General features: G+C 36.1%; 1 protein-coding gene across 1 annotated transcript in view; it reads left to right on the top strand.

The window, feature by feature from the left end:
• Positions 1–18,963, top strand: part of LRP1B (LDL receptor related protein 1B) — a 482,733-nt gene that overhangs the window by 379,975 nt on the left and 83,795 nt on the right. The window contains exons 60-65 of the mRNA XM_075511235.1: positions 8,399–8,587; positions 9,352–9,500; positions 12,639–12,732; positions 14,345–14,461; positions 14,636–14,755; positions 17,643–17,762. Of these exons, the coding sequence (XP_075367350.1) occupies positions 8,399–8,587; positions 9,352–9,500; positions 12,639–12,732; positions 14,345–14,461; positions 14,636–14,755; positions 17,643–17,762 (789 nt within the window). The remainder of the gene's footprint in view (positions 1–8,398; positions 8,588–9,351; positions 9,501–12,638; positions 12,733–14,344; positions 14,462–14,635; positions 14,756–17,642; positions 17,763–18,963) is intronic.

Genomic DNA, 18,963 nt, shown 5'->3' with positions numbered 1-18,963 from the left:
TTTGTGTGAGTTTATTATACTGAGATATTCTCAGTTTTGAATATTTCAATTACACTTTTTGACTGGCAAAATAACCTACCACTTAATGCTAGCACTTGTATCTTCCCTACTTACCCGGTACGGATGTGTGATGTATATATTACATGTGCAGAAAGAAATATGTATGCATGCCCATGTTGTTATTAAAAATATCCGTAATATCATCCTAAAAGTGTATTCATATATTTATTTTTTTCTGCAAAACATGGCTTCAGTTACTGGAGTTAATGTCTATAGTCTATGAATAGTGTTTTTTTACATTAATTGAGTTTGACAGGTTGGTTTTTTAAACAAAAAAAACAGTTTAAGAAAAGTAATGGTGATTATAAAATCTCATCTTTAAAAAACAATAGTGTTTTAATGTAACATACTTAAATTTAGTTACATCTGTCAAAATTACATACTTTTTCACAAGCTTAATAGACATAATCTTATTGTCATTATTCATTATTAATTTCATTGTCTAAGCACTTCAAATTCTTTATGAAAAGGAGCAAGTACCAGGAGTAAGTACTATACAGAAATAAAAAAAGTGTTGATTGTGTCTCGAAGGGGTTACAGGTAGAATGTAAAATGAGACAAAAATGTTTACAAGGCAGTTCAAATGAAAAAGAGGATGTATGAGCCAGTAATTTCAGCACAAGAGAGGATCAGCAATTTCCAAGTTTATTTGTTTTTGTAGGTATAATGGCTATTTTCTTCTTAAGTGTCATTATTCCTTGACGCAGTTTGCCTTTGGAGGATTCTTAATTCTTCCTGAGAGTTTATCACTGGTTCCATTTGGGTCAAAATGTCAGTAGGCTTTTTATTTTTATTTTATTGCAGTTCAGGAAATCAAGGGGTTTGAAGAGTGGAATGCAAAATAATGGAGCCTGGTTTTTAAGGTTTTATCACCAATGTAAATTTTCTGTCTTTGGGTGCCAGAAGCTGCTCTAATGCCACGGGGGGGGGGGGGAAGAATGTCATTTAAGATGTTGCTTAACAGCAATTAATTTAGCAGTTACTTACCAGCACTGGAACTCTATCCAGGTGCATTTTTGGGAGGAGCATGGCAGGAATCTTTCACCCCTTCCCTTCTTATAGACTTTGCACAAGGGCATGGCAAGGTTGCAGTCCCTTCTTTTTGGAAAGGAAAGGCACAGATCTCTTTCTAGCTTGGAAGTGAAGTGATCAGCCAGCTTCAGCTTGAACAGGAGCCGAACGCCAAGGAAAATCTAACCTTGGTGGACATTACAGAATACAGATATTTTTGTAGTGTTTATTGGTTAGAAGAAGTCAGCATTTGTCCTTTTTAAGGACACTTTTTCTTGGCACACGGATTTTACTAGCTGACAATGAGACCTTTTTTTATTGTTGTTGTACATTTTAGAGTGGAAATATGGAAATATTTGTGTTTAATAAGAGCTGAGTGAATCTGGGCTTCACTACTTCTGTATGGCTTCTTCAGCAAGCATATTTTGTGGTTAAGAAATCCTAGATGGCATTATTTCCACCCCTGAAATCAAATGAACATTTTTTATGCTTCAGTAGAGGTACTCAGAAAATATAAGGGAAACAGAGTTCACACAAGAGAAAAGTAGACATTTTTATCACAGATATGACTTACAGCATATGAATTTATATTCTTGGATCAAAATTAGTACAAAATGCAGGAGAGAGAGAGGCGTACATTTTAAATCTGTGCACGCTTCTCATATGTCTACATAATCGTGTTCCCTCTTACGGAGTTATGTGGCTCTTCTTCCCTTAAGTTCATGCAGCACTTTATCTCCCTTTAGTATGTTATCTATTGTCATTATTATTTGTGTTCAAGTATCTAATAATTTTTATTTTCCACCGCTTCTGATCTGTTGCAAGCCTCCCCTTTTTTCACTTTTACTACACAGCTGTATTTCTTTCTCCTGTTTTCTGCAGCTTTCCACTAGGTCTGTGCATTCCTTCTCTTTTTTGCCTTCTCTTTCTTATCACATTTCTCATCTTGTTGTTGTTTGGTCAAGCAATGTTTGGGATTAGCATTTAGTGTAGGAGAATCCATGATTTATGTATAAAATGAAACCCCATTAGAGGACTAGAGGTGGTAGTAGAAAGCCTGTTAGAAAAGGAGGGATTGCAAGGGACTCGCCCATTTCTGGTAGGAGGAGGCTGTGGTAGGAAAAAGAATGACAAAAGCAAATTTCAGGTGCAGTTTTTCCTCTGAAAGTATTTGGTATATGAAAAATGGCGTATATGTTCTGAGATGTTGTCGTGGTTTAGCCCCCGTCAGCAGCTAAGCACCACGCAGCCGCTCGCTCCCCCTGCCCCTCCCGGTGGGATGGGGGAAACAATCTGAAAAGCACAAGTAAGGAAACTCGGGCTGAGATAAGAACAGTTTAATAATTGAAATACAATAAAATAATAATAATTTGTAATGAAAAGGAAAATAACGAGAGGGGAAGAGAGAGAGGAACAAAACCCCCAAAAAAACAAGTGATACAACTGCTCACCACCCACTGACCGATGCCCAGCCCGTCCCTGAGCAGCGATGGCTGCCCCCGGCCACCTCCCCCAGTTTCTATACTGGGCATGACGCCGTATGGTATGGAATAGCCCTTTGGGCAGTGGGGGTCAGCTGTCCTGGCCGTGCCCCCTCCCAGCTCCTTGTGCGCCCGGCAGAGCCTGGGAAGCTGAAAAGTCCTTGCCCAGCGTCAGCACTGCTCAGCAACAGCTAAACCATCAGTGTGGTATCAGCATTATTCTCATCCTAAATCCCAAACACAGCACTGTACCAGCGACTAGGAAGAAAATGAACTCTGTCCCAGCCGAAACCAGGACAGATGTACTGTATCGTAAACTGTAAGAAACTTGAGTCAGCGAAATAAGTATTTGGGACTCAGTGGAAGCAGTCAGCTGAGTAATACTGTCCAGGCAAGGATTTATGAAAGGGGCTAAACACACTTCTTGCCTCTTCCCTTACGCCATAGCAGCTGCCCAGGGTGCCCGTCCATGATGATGGAGTCTGAGTCCTATGGCGGTTGGGCAGTTAGCCCTTTTCTGATTGAACTGCACTTCGGTTCTAGTTGTTGAGATTTCTTCATCTGAGATAAAAGTAATAAGGATGGGTTACAATGGATTATTTAAGGATTTGCTGCTCTAACAATGAGGGGGAAAAAGCATGTGTAGTAAGTACTGGTCTAGTAAAATACAGACTGCTAGAGCTGTATGGATTATTGGTCTGCAGGTGGGGTGTTTTATTAGCTATTTTTGCTGAGTGTTTTGAGATACAAATCAGGCTTCAGCTTACTTTAACCCAATTTTGGGAGCTTTCATAGAGGCCATAGGGTGACATTGTTATGGGAAACCTTAAAAGAAAAAAAAAAAACTATTGAATACATAGGTAATTCTGGAAAGTAATTAATACTAAGTGAGTGCAATTCTCACGGCTCTGCGTTAAAATATATTACTATTTAAATGCTCCATGAATTTGCTGTTCGAGATCTCACCCATACGTTGGTATAACATAATTTTTGTGCTGAACTTTCTTACTAATGGGTCGTCACATAGACACTTGATTAAATGTTTTCAAATAGGTGATGCAGGGGAAGCAGAGGTACTTATCAGTTATGACTAACCTGGCTTTACTTTGCATTTGCAGAGAGTAGTCCATTTGCACAGTGCTTGCCAAAGAAAGGAGAGCAATTAGTCTTGCTTTCCTGTTTAAAACTGTGATTCACACCATAATGTATGCTGTGAGGTTAACAATTAGTATTGCAACTAATGTATGTCATTCATGAAGAGGCACATCAGTAATGCAGCTAAGGTTCTCTTGAAGTTAAAGGGAAGGCTGAAGAAAGAAAATGGGTGTTTCTTCTACTATACATACATTTATGATAAATCAGTAGTTGTCACCACCTGATATTCTGGAAAGCTTGAAACACTGATGTCCTCAAAGGCAAAGAATAAAGAGCATGAGAGAGTATTTTCCTGTTCCATGATAAAATAAGTTGTAAAAATGCCCCCACAGTTTTGTGTTCGTTTTGGGGGGTCATTCACAGTTGATGTGAGCTGTAGATTTTATAACCTATTACCTGTCAACAGTTCTGATGTTCCATTGTTTATAGTATACTAAAAGTTGAAGAAAAATAATATTCAGCTATGACAGAACTATTCCTCAAACAGTAAAGTAAATCAGAATTAGCTGCCATTGAATGCCTGTTTTCAGAAACTTCCCTCAGTCTTACAGATGTACCAACTGGAAGAAAATACATTAGTTTTGTGGTCAGCTTAGAAGAATTTTTCTAAGAAATACTTGCATCCATTGATACTATACTTATTTTCTGTGTGCTTTACTTTACATATAATTTTATTTACGTTTATTTGTACTATTTTATTTAACACAGTCCGTTCATTGCTTCCTTGATTGATTTTTTTTTTTTAATAACTTTCGCTAAGTTTCATAGTCAAAACAGAATACCTGTAGCTTTTACAGCCATAAATGATGGAAGCTTCTGAAAGAAAATTTTGATCAAGTTTGTGTTGAACATTGCTTAATGATAAGTTGACTGTAACACAGAAGCCCATTAAAATTATAAAGTTACTCAAAGGTCATTCTGGAGAATAAACTGCTCTCTTTATCGAGAGGTCAGAAATAGTGGCAGGACAAACCACAACCCTAATCTGTGAGTATTAAATCACTGACATTTTCAACTTTTGACCAATATGTGGCAATAATGCAAAATCCAATTTTTAGAAATAGATATACTCTGTCATTTTCAGAGTATATACTCTGTTCTTTTCAAGAACATAAAAAAGAGAATATAATATTTGTTACATTGTGTTGTATATTGTGGTTTTGTTTTTAAGATAATTGGAATATCTAAGCTTCTAAACCTGGTGCTTACAGAACTGACTTAAAAAAAAAAAATCAAAGAAAAATGTACTTGAGTCATCAGCCATTTTCTGAAATGCAGCTCTCTAACTGTAGTATTTAACATTTTACACCACACATTAAGCTTAGCTTCCCTATTAAGAAGGTGTGATGAGAGAATCCAGACAGTACATGTTACTCTCTTGAATCTTTTTTAGTTAATGAATATAAAGTTTCATCTAGATTCTGATGTATGCATAACCCTTTGAAGCTGGGATAAATTGTATGGCAACCCCCAAATACACATAGAAACAAAAGTAAGCATTTACTCATACATCTGTACTCAGGGTATGGTGTTTCCTTGTAATTCCTGGATGGCCAAAAAGAGGATGACTGCTAGACATAGTTTTCATTGGTGGGGAATAATAAAAACAACCAAATCAAAATATTTTTCCTATGTAAGTCCTCTTCATGTGCATTAAGGCTTTTATGTGCCCATTTATTCTGATTTTAATCTTAACCGTGATCAGAATAAGAGAAAACAGAGAAAGAAAAAAGCACATTTATTTTATTTAGAAAGTCTGGAGTGGTATCTTTGACATCTTTAATTTGATGTCAAAAGTAGCAGCAAGGATCATAATTTATATGAACAGATATTTTTCCAGAACTCAAGTAAAAATAAAATAAATAGCTTTATGGATAGCTTCAGGGTTTCACTGAGTGAAACTCTGTGCTGTTCCTTCCTGTTTCTTCTGTCAGCCTGGTTTGTATTTCTCATTAGAAACTGCCCTTTAAGATCAGTGGGGAATTTTCTGCAGTTTTGCAGATGTACCTAAAATCCCAGCTTGTCTTTTACTTTTTGTACTGTGGCACAATCATATGACTTAGAAGTTACAAGAAAACTTTCAATAGCAAATGTTTATAATCTACCTAAAATAAAAAGTGCTGAGTTTAATATACCTAAGTCTCTGTATATAAAGATAGCACAATGGATTGTGCCCAGATGTACGCAAAATCCCATGGTAAATATAATAGCACAATAAAGCAACTGAATGACTTAAATTCAGTGACGTAACTAACTGGGGAGCGTGGCAACAGAGAAAGTCTGAGAGAGTCCAGTTTTTCTGGGATCTGCTGAAATATTGGACAGTGATTCAAACCAAAAGGTGTTTCTTTTACAGAGCATGCATGTACACAGATTTTCATGAACTAATAATTCTGAAATAATTCAGAATGATAATTTCCTTTTTCCGAATGACATGAATGTGTAAATTCTATGCTTCCTTAATTAATTGCAGTAATCTGGTAGTAAGCATATGATATGATAATTAGTATTCCCAATTAGTAATTATGCTAAAGCATCTTAAAGATCATTCACTTTTTAAAATTAAAATTAGAGATACATGCCTTTTCTGGAACAGTATTAAGTTGAATTCATCATTATTGAAGATGTACGCAGAGCCTAAGGAATCTCTCAAGAAGGTTCAAGGAAAATCACCCATGTTAAGCAAAAGAACATTAAAAAAGAAGGTAATGTCTGGGATTTGACTGCTTAGGCTCAGTTGTGACTAGGTGCAGGGTTCGTTTCACTCTTTGCAGTACTAGAGATCCCCCCACACTCCATACTACACCTAGGGTGAAGCTGGGTACTATTGTCTAGTCTACAGCTTATTTTCCCCACCAAGGGAATTATTTAGTTCACTCCAGAGCAGAGTAGGGATAAAATTAACATGCAAGTAGTTTCTCTAACTAGGTGATAATACACAAAGGTCTTCCAGTGGACAAACCCTGCTCTAGCCTTTGGGTGTTTTCCCGAATCTAGGAGGGTTTTCTTGCAATTTATTCTGATAAATTCAGTGGTGAGAAAGTAAGGAAAAAGAGGAAAGAGGAAAAAAAAATAATATAACAGAAACACCTGTACTTATAGTTTCTGTATTCTTGTTTTGTTGTACTTGATTTGTTACTTTGGCGGCAAAACTAAAAGTAATGGTACTTCAAGAATTCTTCTCTTCCTTGCTCAAAGGAACAAGATAGCAACAATTGCCATGGGGAGTGATTCACTTCTGGTTTGTAGACCCCCTTTTCACAATCTGATTCTACAAATACGGGAAATTAAGAGCTTTTCTTGGGGGTACTCTACTATGTAAGGAACCATGCCAATGTGGCCTGTGTAATAACTGCCAAAATTAAGATTTCTTTGCACTTTGACTAATTTCTTAGAAATGTTATGAAGCTCTTTAAAAGAATATCATACTGGTATTTCAGTATGATGGCTATGGTATATGGAAACATACAAGAAGGGAAAATAATTTCAGGTCTGAGAAGCAAGGTTTCCTTGACCAGAAGGCAACATACCCTACACTGGAGTTCACTGTCGGCAAGGCTATTGTATACGAAATTGAATTTGCTAAGTTGTCATTCCATATACTCAGTATCAGGCATCAGTTGTCAGTGAAATGTTCCAACTAGAATTTGAGATTTGCCAACTCTATTTAAGCACATTCCAGGTAAAAAGATGAAGCTATTTTCATCTAAGAAAACAAGGTAAAGGTGTTAAGGATATGCTGGTTAAAAATGGCAGACTCTGCTGCTCTGCTCTGCCTTTTCAGTAGTTAATCAGTAATTAAAGTGATTCAGTGACAAAAGATTATAATTTACACATTGACCAGATATTCTGGTCAGATATTCTCACAGTGGTCAGATATTCTCCTGTGTCATTTATGATTACAGCTATATACGTTAAAAGAAAACAAAGTGGAGTTCAGTTTATGTTTACCAAGAACAAATAGTTCAAGATTAAAGTGTATACAGTAGGATAAAGAACGCTCCAAAGCTTTTTCTCCCTTTCGTCCTTCCATCCCTTTTGTCCTTCCATCCTTTTTAAAATTATGTTGGCTCATAATTTTGTGACATTGTAACAATGGGGTATTATCATCACTTTATTTTTTTAACTTGTATGGTTGGTTATGCTAGGACTAAGCAATAAATCCTCTTGCTGCTATGTGTATTTTAAGGCAAAACATTTTTTTTTCCCATCTCTCTTGTCAGTATATTTTGCTGAAATAAAATACTATTAATTGTCTTAAAGGGTGTTAAATACACTGCATCTGAAGACGTATACCTTATGTTTGGGATGTTTTCTAATAACTTTTATTCCCCTAAGCCAGCAAATGAATATTGGCCTTCAGTAAAGAGTAGGTTAAGTTCTATTTATGTTACATACTACTTTAAAGCTTAACATGTCATTGGTTTAGAATCTGGAGGTGATTTTTGTTAACTGAAATTCTTTCATTTCCTTAACACTGATTGGGCCAACTAACTCTAAGCAAGCAGAGCTTGCACCCCATCCATCTTAGCGTAACTGGTAATAAAGAACCCTCTAGGCTTGACATATTGTCATGACAATTACTCTCAAGACATTATATAGCAGTTATATCTGTCAACCCATGCAGTATGGAATATTTTAACTGGCAGTCTTCCAAGAGGGAACATTAATCTTAGCATCTCTTCTTACAGTCCCTAATCAAGATATTCCAGGGGTGATTGCGCTAACATTGTTTGAAGACTACATCTACTGGACAGACGGGAAAACCAAATCACTCAGCCGTGCCCACAAAACCTCTGGATCAGACAGACTGTCACTGATTAACTCATGGCATACCATAACAGACATCCAGGTGTATCATTCTTATAGGCAACCTGATGGTAATTATTCTGTCTATGCTTTCCGTACAGCACATTGATGTATTTCACGTAGTAGCCCGTTACTGAGTTAACGGAAGCTCGTTTATCTGCAGTGATCTATTTTTATTTCTGTTTTGTTTCAAATTGTGGAAGTTTTCAAATGAGCATTTTTAAAAATAAATCTGTGATTAATGTTGTAAGTATATCTGGTATGAAATAAATGTGATATATCTTGTTCCGTGGCTAGATACCAATTTGGGTGCTTAAAAATTAACCCAGATACTGACTGGAAGTACAGAACTGTTAAATTGCATTACAGTCCAAGTTACCTGTTATCAAGATGGGAACAGTGTGTTATGAAAATATTTAACCTTATTATTTGCAAAGTAAGAGAGTGTTAATAATACAGAAGAATACTGTTCTTTAGAAACTTGTTGGACTGAGGGAATGTCAGAGAACGTAGGCGTTAGTTGTGTCTGATCTCCTGATGTCCCTGTATTTGAATTGTAACTGAATGCAATTTGGCACTTGACATAGATAAGCTAATTTTTTTGTCTCGTTATAAAAAAAAAAACCCTATTTCTACATCCATAGTAATAATTTTTGCATACAACAGCGAATAGCTTAAAGGCAAAAGGAAAAGGCTGCCTCTTATGGGTTTTTGATTTGAGACAATCCGTTGTAAAAATAGTATGTGTAATACATTTTTCTTCCTCTATAAAGCAGATACCCTGAAGTATACTGAAATAATAGGCTCTGATATTCTTTTCCTGTTCTGCCCACAGTGTCTAAACATCTGTGTACACTAAACAATGGTGGTTGCAGTCATTTATGCCTTCTGGCCCCTGACAAGATGTATACTTGTGCCTGTCCCACTAACTTTTACCTTGCTGCGGATAACAAGACATGCTTATCGAACTGCACTGCCAGTCAGGTAAGCGCATACGGATGGGGGAAGGGGGAGCGGGGATTACATTTTACCATGTTTCTACCTGCTTTTAAATAATAAAAGCTGGTGGCCATGAAATGCGGAAGCATCAGTCAAAGGAGCTGAAGACTAGGTAACTCATGGGTGCTTTTAAAGCATTTCATCTTCAAGGCTATTAGCTGAAAATAGACTTGCAAATGCCTTTTTTCCAGAGAATGCAGGACTTGTTTCCTTTCAAATGTGGATGTTTCTGCCAGTCACTAGAACAAATACAGCTACTAACCCATAAAAATTGCTTTGAAAAAACATTTGTATAAAATATGAAACATAAAAATACAAGGTGTATCTAACAATGATACAAAGTGTATCTAACAATGATACAAAGTGTATATAACAATGATTTGGGAGTATTCTTGCATGAACGAACTTTACATTAATACAAGAAAACAAGCTCAGTCCAGTTAGCTAGATAGGTAAACGATAGGCTTACATTAAAAACAATCCAGTAGCTGAAATGGAAATGGTAGAATATGCAATTAATTGCATCAATTAAAACATTGAATTCTTTATGGGAGGTGGATTCCCTAGTACTTGAAATAAATATTTGGTGATTTTTTGCTTAAAATACAAGGTAGATTAAGTAGAACATACTGATTTCTTATAAGAGAACCACTTTTATCAAAGTCTTTGGACTGTTCTACCCAGACAATTAATTGGTTGATTGTAATAGTACGTATGGCCTTTAAAAATCTTTCTAGTAGTCCAGCTTTTCTAGTAGTCCACTTTTATTATATGTATGCTAATGACCTCTTAAAACGTTCTACATCATGATGCATTTTGTCTGTACTCATTAGGGAAAGGGTTTTACTCTTAATTTTTAGGAAACTGGTCATCTTAATAAATGATGTACAGTTTCATTCAAGTAATACTGTTATTTAAGAAACCTTCCCACTGTCTTCGTCTGTTCCCTTAAGGTAGTGTTTGGTGTGATTTTATTATGTTCATCATATCTTTTCTGTTTAGATTGTCTGCTTGTTACTTCCCATTAAGTGATGAACAAAAAGAAGGTGTAGAACACTTGTAAAATGAGGAATTTCTTACCTATTTTCACCCCATATCTAGCTTCTCAAATTTGTTTGGTTAAAAAACCAGCACGATTTTTCTTTTTTCTTTTTTAAAATTTTCTTTAAATGGCACTGGAAGCTTATTCCACAGTGAGTTTATGTGCTAACAGTTGATTGAATGGCTCTGTTCCTTTCTAAACAATTCATTGGTAGTCCGAATTGAAGGACAGCATCACATCTTGGATGCTCCAGGAGCAATATTTTATCACTTGTGGGATTCCATAGGAGGGAGAGCAGGGTTAAGTAGAAGAAGCTGCTTCAGACAGACAGTTACAAGGTGACATTGGGTATTAGTCATTTTCTTCCAATTTTGAAATCTGTTTACTGTTTGATAATTTGTCAATCCAATGGCATCCGATGCAGAGATCACTGGCAAAAAATATACTTTGCTACTTAAGATTTTCAGATGATGCTGTAAAATCATAGCTGGTCCTATGATGTAATCGCTCTTGACAACACACCCGCTGTTAGCTCTTTCTGATGAAAAGGAGCTGGATGGCTGATACGCTGGTCTTACACACCCACAGACTTTTATGTCTTGGGTGTCTTTTGATGGCTTTTGATGGCTAATCTGACGTGAGAAATTGTTTAGTACAAAACACCAAAACTCAGGCCATTGCAGACACGCCCATATGACTCTGACCCCTGATTCTGCAAAATGTCTGGCTCCCCACTTTAGAAGCGAATGCAAGCGTTTTCATGCAGAACATAATAGCATCTAAGAGTTAGTGCCCACTTCCTGGAATTAAATTCCTAGTGTCATTTTAACAGCCTGAAGTCCCTCGTGGTGAGCCGAGCGAGGCTGGCACCTTAAAACAATCAAGCAGCAGGAAGGCTACGCTAGCAAGTAGAAAGTACTGAAAATGAGAGTTGTCTGAGTTTCTGTTTCTCTCTTATGTTTGGAGGCCTTCTGCTGAGCTACTCTGAGATGCTTACCTTTGTGGAACAGTTTAAGAGTTTAGAACAGCTGCCTTTCAAACCCAGCCTGTTATACAGCATGTCCCTCAACGTGGTACAAGAATGATGCAGCTCCAGCTATAGGTCCTACTACATAAATGGTCATGAAACCTAAATTTTCTTGGCAGAAAAGATAAAACTGAGCTAATGCACCAAATTTAATATACCTTTTGAATACAGCTTTATTGAATAATCAATGATTTTTAAAATGTGAAGAAATGAAAAAATTATGCCTAGGCACAGAAGATAAAATGTCTTGCACTTCTAAACTTGTCGGTTTCCTTCCTTTCTGTGCTCACACAGACACCAGGTAGGAAACACAACATTTCTTAAAAGTTGCTGATAATCTATCCAGATTTTTCTCCCTAGCATTAGTCACATAATGAACTCTGATTTTATGTTTAGCCCTAGAAGATTGCATCAAGTAATTTCTACTCTTTGTTTTGTTTGCATTCCTTGTTCAGTTAGAACAAAGGTACAGTGTTGCCTGAGCTCAGAGTAAAGGCACTGCCAAGGTCTTACAAAAGATTTTTCTTTTTTGTACAAATACTTTATCCTTTTGAAAGGTTGGAAGGCCTAGCTTCTGGTTTTCTCATTTAATTCAGACAATATAAGCAATACTGTATACAAGTACAACACTGCACGTTAAGGCCCTTTTCTGTAACTGTGGGTGTTTTGGTTTGTCTGGAAAAATGATATTAAGTCTGCTTCAACAGCCTACAAAGACTGTTTAAGAATTGAAGTGGTTGTCCTGAGTAAGACCTTAAAGAATCAAATCATAGAATGCAGCAAAATGCAATGGGTGGTTTATATCAGGGGCACTATAAGTCAGTGTAGCAATGTCATTGAAACGACAATGATTTGTGTCAGTGGAAGTCTCAGTGCAAAACATCTCCAAAAAAGAATATTTAAAAAATAAGTTTTATAAAATTAACAACCGGAGTTGATCAATGGAACAATGACTTAAGCAGTTAATCTAATTTTTTATAAACTGTACTATTTCTGTTTAAATAAATAAATATTCGTATGAAAGCTTTTCTTCCTTCTTTCCTTTCTTTTACAGTTCCGTTGCAAAACCGACAAATGTATTCCGTTTTGGTGGAAATGTGACACCGTCGATGACTGTGGAGATGGCTCTGACGAGCCTGAGGAATGCCGTAAGTGCATTCTGAATTTGGAACCCAGTTTTGTCAGTAGGGTCCAAATCAAATATAGTGCTTTATAGCTGTTAGGAAGAGGATTTTTTTGAACACTTTGTTTGCAGCACTGTTTTCTTTTCCTTGGTCTCGGTCAAATTTACAAAGGATGCAGGCTCTTGTCTGTCAGCCTGTAAAAGATTGTCATTAACTCATGTCTACTACGGGTCTTTTAAGGCCTTTGGAAAATCATAAGAATGTGTTTTTCATGTTTTAAACCTTTACTTGATCCCAGTTACGTTTTTGCTAAAGATTTTTATTTTAAAGCTACGTTCTGAGATTGCTGATTTTTATATATAGAAATACAAAAATCTACCAGGTTTATTTTTGTATATAATATAAATGTGGAATTCTAATCTCATTTGCTTATGTTCCCTTGCAGTTGTACAAGTTTAGTTACACATTATTATTTAGTGCAATTTTCTGAACAACCACAATGTTCTCCATGTGATTCCTGCTAAGATTCTGTGTATTTTTCACTATATGTTTTATATAAATATTCTCATTTTCTGGTTTTATAAATATTGTCAAAGGAAAGTTTGGAGACCTAAATCTCACCCCTCCAGAATGAACAATTTTATGCAATGAACATTCTTCATGCATCCTGCGTAACTTTGACACACTGTCCTGAAGGTGGTGCAGATACAGCATATTTCTCCATAGCCTCCCATAGTGCAAATCGTAGGTTACTGTAGGTACTCACCCATTGAACTGGAGACAACTGGAAGTCAACTATGGTGACGTTTTCAGCATCCCAAAGGATGGTTGCTGTGATGGTAGCTGACTGCAAGTTTACTTGTTAGAAAAGTACCTTTCTAGTATACTGGATTCATAAACAGTCATAGCTGTTGATGATGCTATTTTTCTGACTACTTTAATACTATTACATTAATCTACATAAATCAAAAGATTCTTACCTTCTTCCCTTAAGCTTATGTACACAAAATCCTCTACTATGTGTTCTACAATCTTCCAGTTAAGTAACAGTTAATTTGATTTTTTGTATTGAAAACTCTCACCCATGTTTTTACAATTTTATAATTAGTTCCCTTTTTCTGCTGCAGAGGCCTTTGAAGCAAGCTTTAACACATGTAATCATTCTACATAAGATGACATTTTAAGCTACACTATGTTTATATAAAATATTACTAAAGAGGTGGATAATTGCTCATTCACTCAAATGACAGTGGCTGTGAGAAGGAACAATATTAGACCTTTCATGGGAAATAGAGTGGGATAGTGAGTTTCTTAAATGCAGACTTGAACTCAAGTGTTTAGATCCTAAATTGCAAGTCTCTGTTGAGCTAATAGTAAGCATCAACCTGTAGAGGGTTGCACTCTGTATCATTAGTAAGGTATAACTATAGTTATGCAAATTTAAAATCTCAGATTTGAAATTAATTTTGCAATAGTACGTTTACATTGTAGTTACTAATATCTACTCAGATTGAGATTACATAGGCAAATACAAAGGTTTATACATTCTTTTGGTTAGTCCATAGAGGAAGAACAACACTATTGATATTTTAACGTTCCTCTGGTAGTATTCATAAGCAGTTTTCTTTTTTCTCAGCTGAATTCAGATGTCAGCCAGGACGTTTTCAGTGTGGAACTGGACTTTGTGCTCTTCCAGCCTTTATCTGTGACGGAGAGAACGACTGTGGGGACAATTCTGATGAACTGAACTGTGGTAGGTGATTATATACGTTGTAGACTTCAGAAACCTGCTAAACCGATTTTAATGCCATGCTTTAAATTCTGTCAAGAAACTACATTTTTATTCTTTTACCTTTTAATTTTTAAATCTTTTACTCTTTAACTTTTAATCTTTTTAACTTGGTATTTTTATTCTTTTATCTTACAGACACACATGTGTGCCTGTCAGGTCAGTTCAAGTGCACAAAGAATCAGAAGTGTATTCCAATAAATCTGAGATGCAATGGACAGGATGACTGTGGTGATGAAGAAGATGAAAGAGACTGTCGTAAGTTATGTTTAGAGAATTTTGCTGTGACAACTGTAGCTGGTTTTAAATAAGGAACTGAAATAAAATACGTAAAATACTGTAAATGTCTTCTATGTAAAATAATTTGAGGAACATGCAAAACAGTTAATTCATGGGGTTGATTGATGTACAATGCTTCATATACAAGAGAACAAACTAAAATGCCATTTATTAACTTCGTTTTTTAAAGTCATTGCAAAGAAGAGGGGTGTGTAAACAATTAATTTCAAGCATTTAATTGGGTTTCTGACTTAAGCTGAAACATCCATTTTGCTCTTAACTACCTCACAAATGACTCATCTTCTTGAGGCTTTCATCTGCCATGCCTTGCAGCAATGCATTTCAATGCAAAAAGATATTTTTCTGAGTCTTTTATTGGAAAAGATGTAGATCCATAGCTCCTTCTACATCCTTTTTCTTTGATGACGTTTTCTACCTTTTCTATTCCCTTTCCTCTGGTGACTTCTTCATTAATTTGCCTATGTAACTTGATTTCCATTTACTCAGCTTTTAATACATCTTACTTTTCATAAATTCATTTTCACTCCATATTTCTTAGATATAAGTAGGGAAAATATTTTCAGATTTAGAACGGAAAGGTATTGAATAGCTTGTGTCTTTGATCATTTTGTAATTAAAATGATGGTGCTCTCTTCAAATACGTCTCTGTCCTTCACTCAATTCATTATTCAGATCTACTGCTGATCTAAGGTGCTTATTCCTGTTTTCTGAATTAGCTTTCTCAAGGTTTGCATATGCTGCATTTCTGCAAAGAACATGGCCTTCTCCAAGGGAAGGGTTGCTAAGGATACAAAGGCTTTGTTGATGGTCATGTTTCATGGCCGTCTTCCAAACAGCTCAGCAGAGCTGTAGCCTCTGACAAACAGTATTATATGTTGGTTTGCATGTTACATTTCTTTAAAAACTGATTAAGTGGGGTCAGGTAAACTCCTGTGGAAGGTAGGGGAGATTGCTTTTTTCGTTATAAGGAGCTGCACATGGTATATGGAAGGTTCCCAAAACCTTGAGGTGTAGCTGACAGAAATTAAATCAGAGCAGCGGAGTCTGCAGCACAGCAGTGCTCAGGGACTGTGGGAGGGATAGGGTCAGGATCAGCGGTGATGGAGTCGAAAACTGCCTAGGGATTAGTGGGGATAGGACAGTCTGCTATGTCATAAAGCAAGCTTTTGAGTGGTCTGAAACTCAGCCATCAACCCACCTGCAAAGACACAGTGGGGAGTGGGGGAGGTTAATTATATACTTTTTTTTGCTTCTGTTCTGTCTTACCTAGACTTCATTAGCTTCTCTCTTAAGAAAGTTAAGTGTGCTAGTTTATATTTTAATAAAACCTCGCTTGTGGCTTCTGAAAACTCTTCAGTTGCCTTTGGGGAAATTATGAAAAAGGGAGGTTTTAAGTAGGTCTACCACAAAGTTCATATTGACTTGGGCTCCTGTCACAAGACAGATAACAGATGAGATTATCTATTTAATTCTAATTTCAGTGGACTAGGATTCATAAGGTATAGACCTTGTTTTCAGCTCTACCACTGTTTTGTTTTATGTATCAAGTGACCTTGAAAAAGTCACATTTCATACTTAAGGCTTTCCATATGTAAAATGGAGGTAATTGTGCGGGATTTCTTTGTAAAGCACTTTGAAATCCCCTGATGAGGTGTCCTAGCTGAGAATCAGTAGTATTTTTTACAAGTATAGTTAGCAGCCTAGCCAATTCTAAATGCTTTTTAATTCCAGCACTGTAAATTTACATATGGAAACGTGACACTGAAAGAAATAATGCGCCAACTTTTAACAAACCCAAAATTTTTCATCTTGCCAAACCCGAGAAACAAGAATGATGGTATCAAGGAGCAACTTACTTTTCAACAGGGATAGGAAAGTTTGTTAAAAACCTTATGGACTTCCCTAGATAAAAGTGGGACAAACATTTATGTGGGAAAACATTACCAGAGAATAGATCATACTGTTTTCCACCTGCGTTCAGTTCAGTTTAGAACAATTTGGAGGGTCTCGTACATATGCTTATCTCTAAAGAAATCCTTATGCATCTGATCACAAGTAGCTTGCTCACAGTCCAGTCCAGATATATGTCCTTTATTCATCTTGCATCTATACTCTCAGTTATAAGAGTTTAAGAAACAGTAAGATCTGGCATATATGCTTATGAGAGAGTCGGTCTAGAATCGTGTGAGCACACTGAGGCGGCTCTTTGCTGTCGAGTAGCTGTTCTGAAGTTAGTGCAGTTAAGCTTTAACTTTAAGCATCCTGAAAGAATAAGATGAAGGTTAGCTGCATCTTTGCATCTTTATCTTGCTGTAGGATTCATTCAAAAAATTGTTCTGCTAGACTGATAAAGCAAAATAATTGTCAAACTTTCTCGCCGTTTACCCGTGGCCTCTTTTAACAGAGAGCACAGCATTTCACCAAAATTGTACATGATTTTGATTACCTTTTTGATCAAATCAGTGAGAGAGGCCTTAGTCCTTCCAAATGACTTTCAGAATTGATAACTGATGTTTTAGGAAGTTAGAAAAAAAATAAATCTGACTGCTTTTTACTAAATGGTTTGATTGTACCAGGGTTAAGTCTATTTGTTGTTAAAAGAATATCACAATAGCCACTTCATTTATTAGATTCATTTGACCTTACTGTTATATACAAAATAGTATATAAAAACAAGACAAAATTATAAACGACATAAACTTGAATGCTGTTTTCTTACAGACGTTAGTTATGCTAGAGATAACCAATTTCTGAATTTTGAATCCTTAATATTTTTTCTTTAAAATAAATATTTTGAATGTTAGCAGAAATTCCTAGTTTTAATTTGGAATCCTTTTATTTAAAGCTGAAAACAGTTGTTCTCCAGACCATTTCCAATGTAAAACAACAAAGCACTGCATTTCTAAACTCTGGGTATGTGATGAAGACCCAGATTGTGCTGATGGATCAGATGAAGCTAACTGTGGTGAGTATGCGAGTGGTTTTGAATATATTACTGTAGCTTGACATTTTTGAAAAAAGTAGCACAAGGAAATAATCATCCCACTCAATACGTCCTCTTTCAATGCATGATAATACCTATCTGATATGATCGCTGTATCTGGCTCATACAGTTCTTGTTGAATGGTAATCTTTATATGAGTAGTCTCTAAACTTCATATTATACTACTATTTTATTGGCAGGAGCTGTAAATGAGTATCTTATTTGGAATATAGTGACATTCTTGTTTTTTCTCACAGTATTATCCAGTTTCTCTCAATTTATTCTGCATACTTTGTTGCTGCTGAAGTTCATAAATAGTGAAAAATGTAATAATTTGCAAATCATGTTAATTAAGACTGGCTGTGCAGAAGGGTCCAGAGCAGATTCCAACTTGACACGACCAACTTTTGCTTCTCTCGGTGAGCTCCAGGGAGTGATGTGCCCTAACACAGCACTCCACAAACTTTGCATCCCCGTAGGACTTCTCCAAGAGCCCCTGATACTTATGAGACTTCTGTACTTAAATTTGATAGTTTGAGGAGGCAGATCCTCTACAGAGACTATCAAAGATAGAATCACACCATTACCAAACCAAGCCCTAATTTCTGTCAGATTTTACACAACATCCAGAACCACAGTGCTCTGCCCCACTGAAACAGATTTTTTAGAACGTAAGTACTAGCTTTGAATCCAAGAATTTCTTTCATTGCTTTTCTGAAGATTCATCGTTGGATCACAAATATAACTCTACAGTTTTTAGCATGTTTCTCATTGACAGAACAGATAAATTGATTATATTTCTGCAGAAACAGTTAAAATTATTTTATTAAGACAATACTCATAGAAAGTTGAAATTCTAAGCAGTTTTCACATTGGCCTGTATGTGATATTTTATTGTATACACTTAGTATGCTATTCTATCACTTGGAAAAAAGCAGATCACACTGTGTAGTAGTAGTAGTAGTAGCTGTTCTCAGTCATTGCTTGCATTGTTGGAAAGTACTGAGTCGGCTCTTTTGTTGTACATGAAAGAAGATAATAAATACAAATATTCCACTTGGGAAATGGATTACAGGCAATCAGAGTCAGAATAAGTGGATCAGTATTGTTGGAAAATCAGTGAATGTGGATGTCAATGCAAGACACACACTCACCGAGTGCAGAAAAACTTGTGGAAATTTGA

Source organism: Mycteria americana, chromosome 9 (assembly GCF_035582795.1).
Source record: "Mycteria americana isolate JAX WOST 10 ecotype Jacksonville Zoo and Gardens chromosome 9, USCA_MyAme_1.0, whole genome shotgun sequence".
Lineage (NCBI taxonomy): Eukaryota > Metazoa > Chordata > Aves > Ciconiiformes > Ciconiidae > Mycteria > Mycteria americana.
The sequence above is the reverse complement of the archived record's forward strand: the minus strand, read 5'-3'. Positions and strand labels throughout refer to the sequence as shown.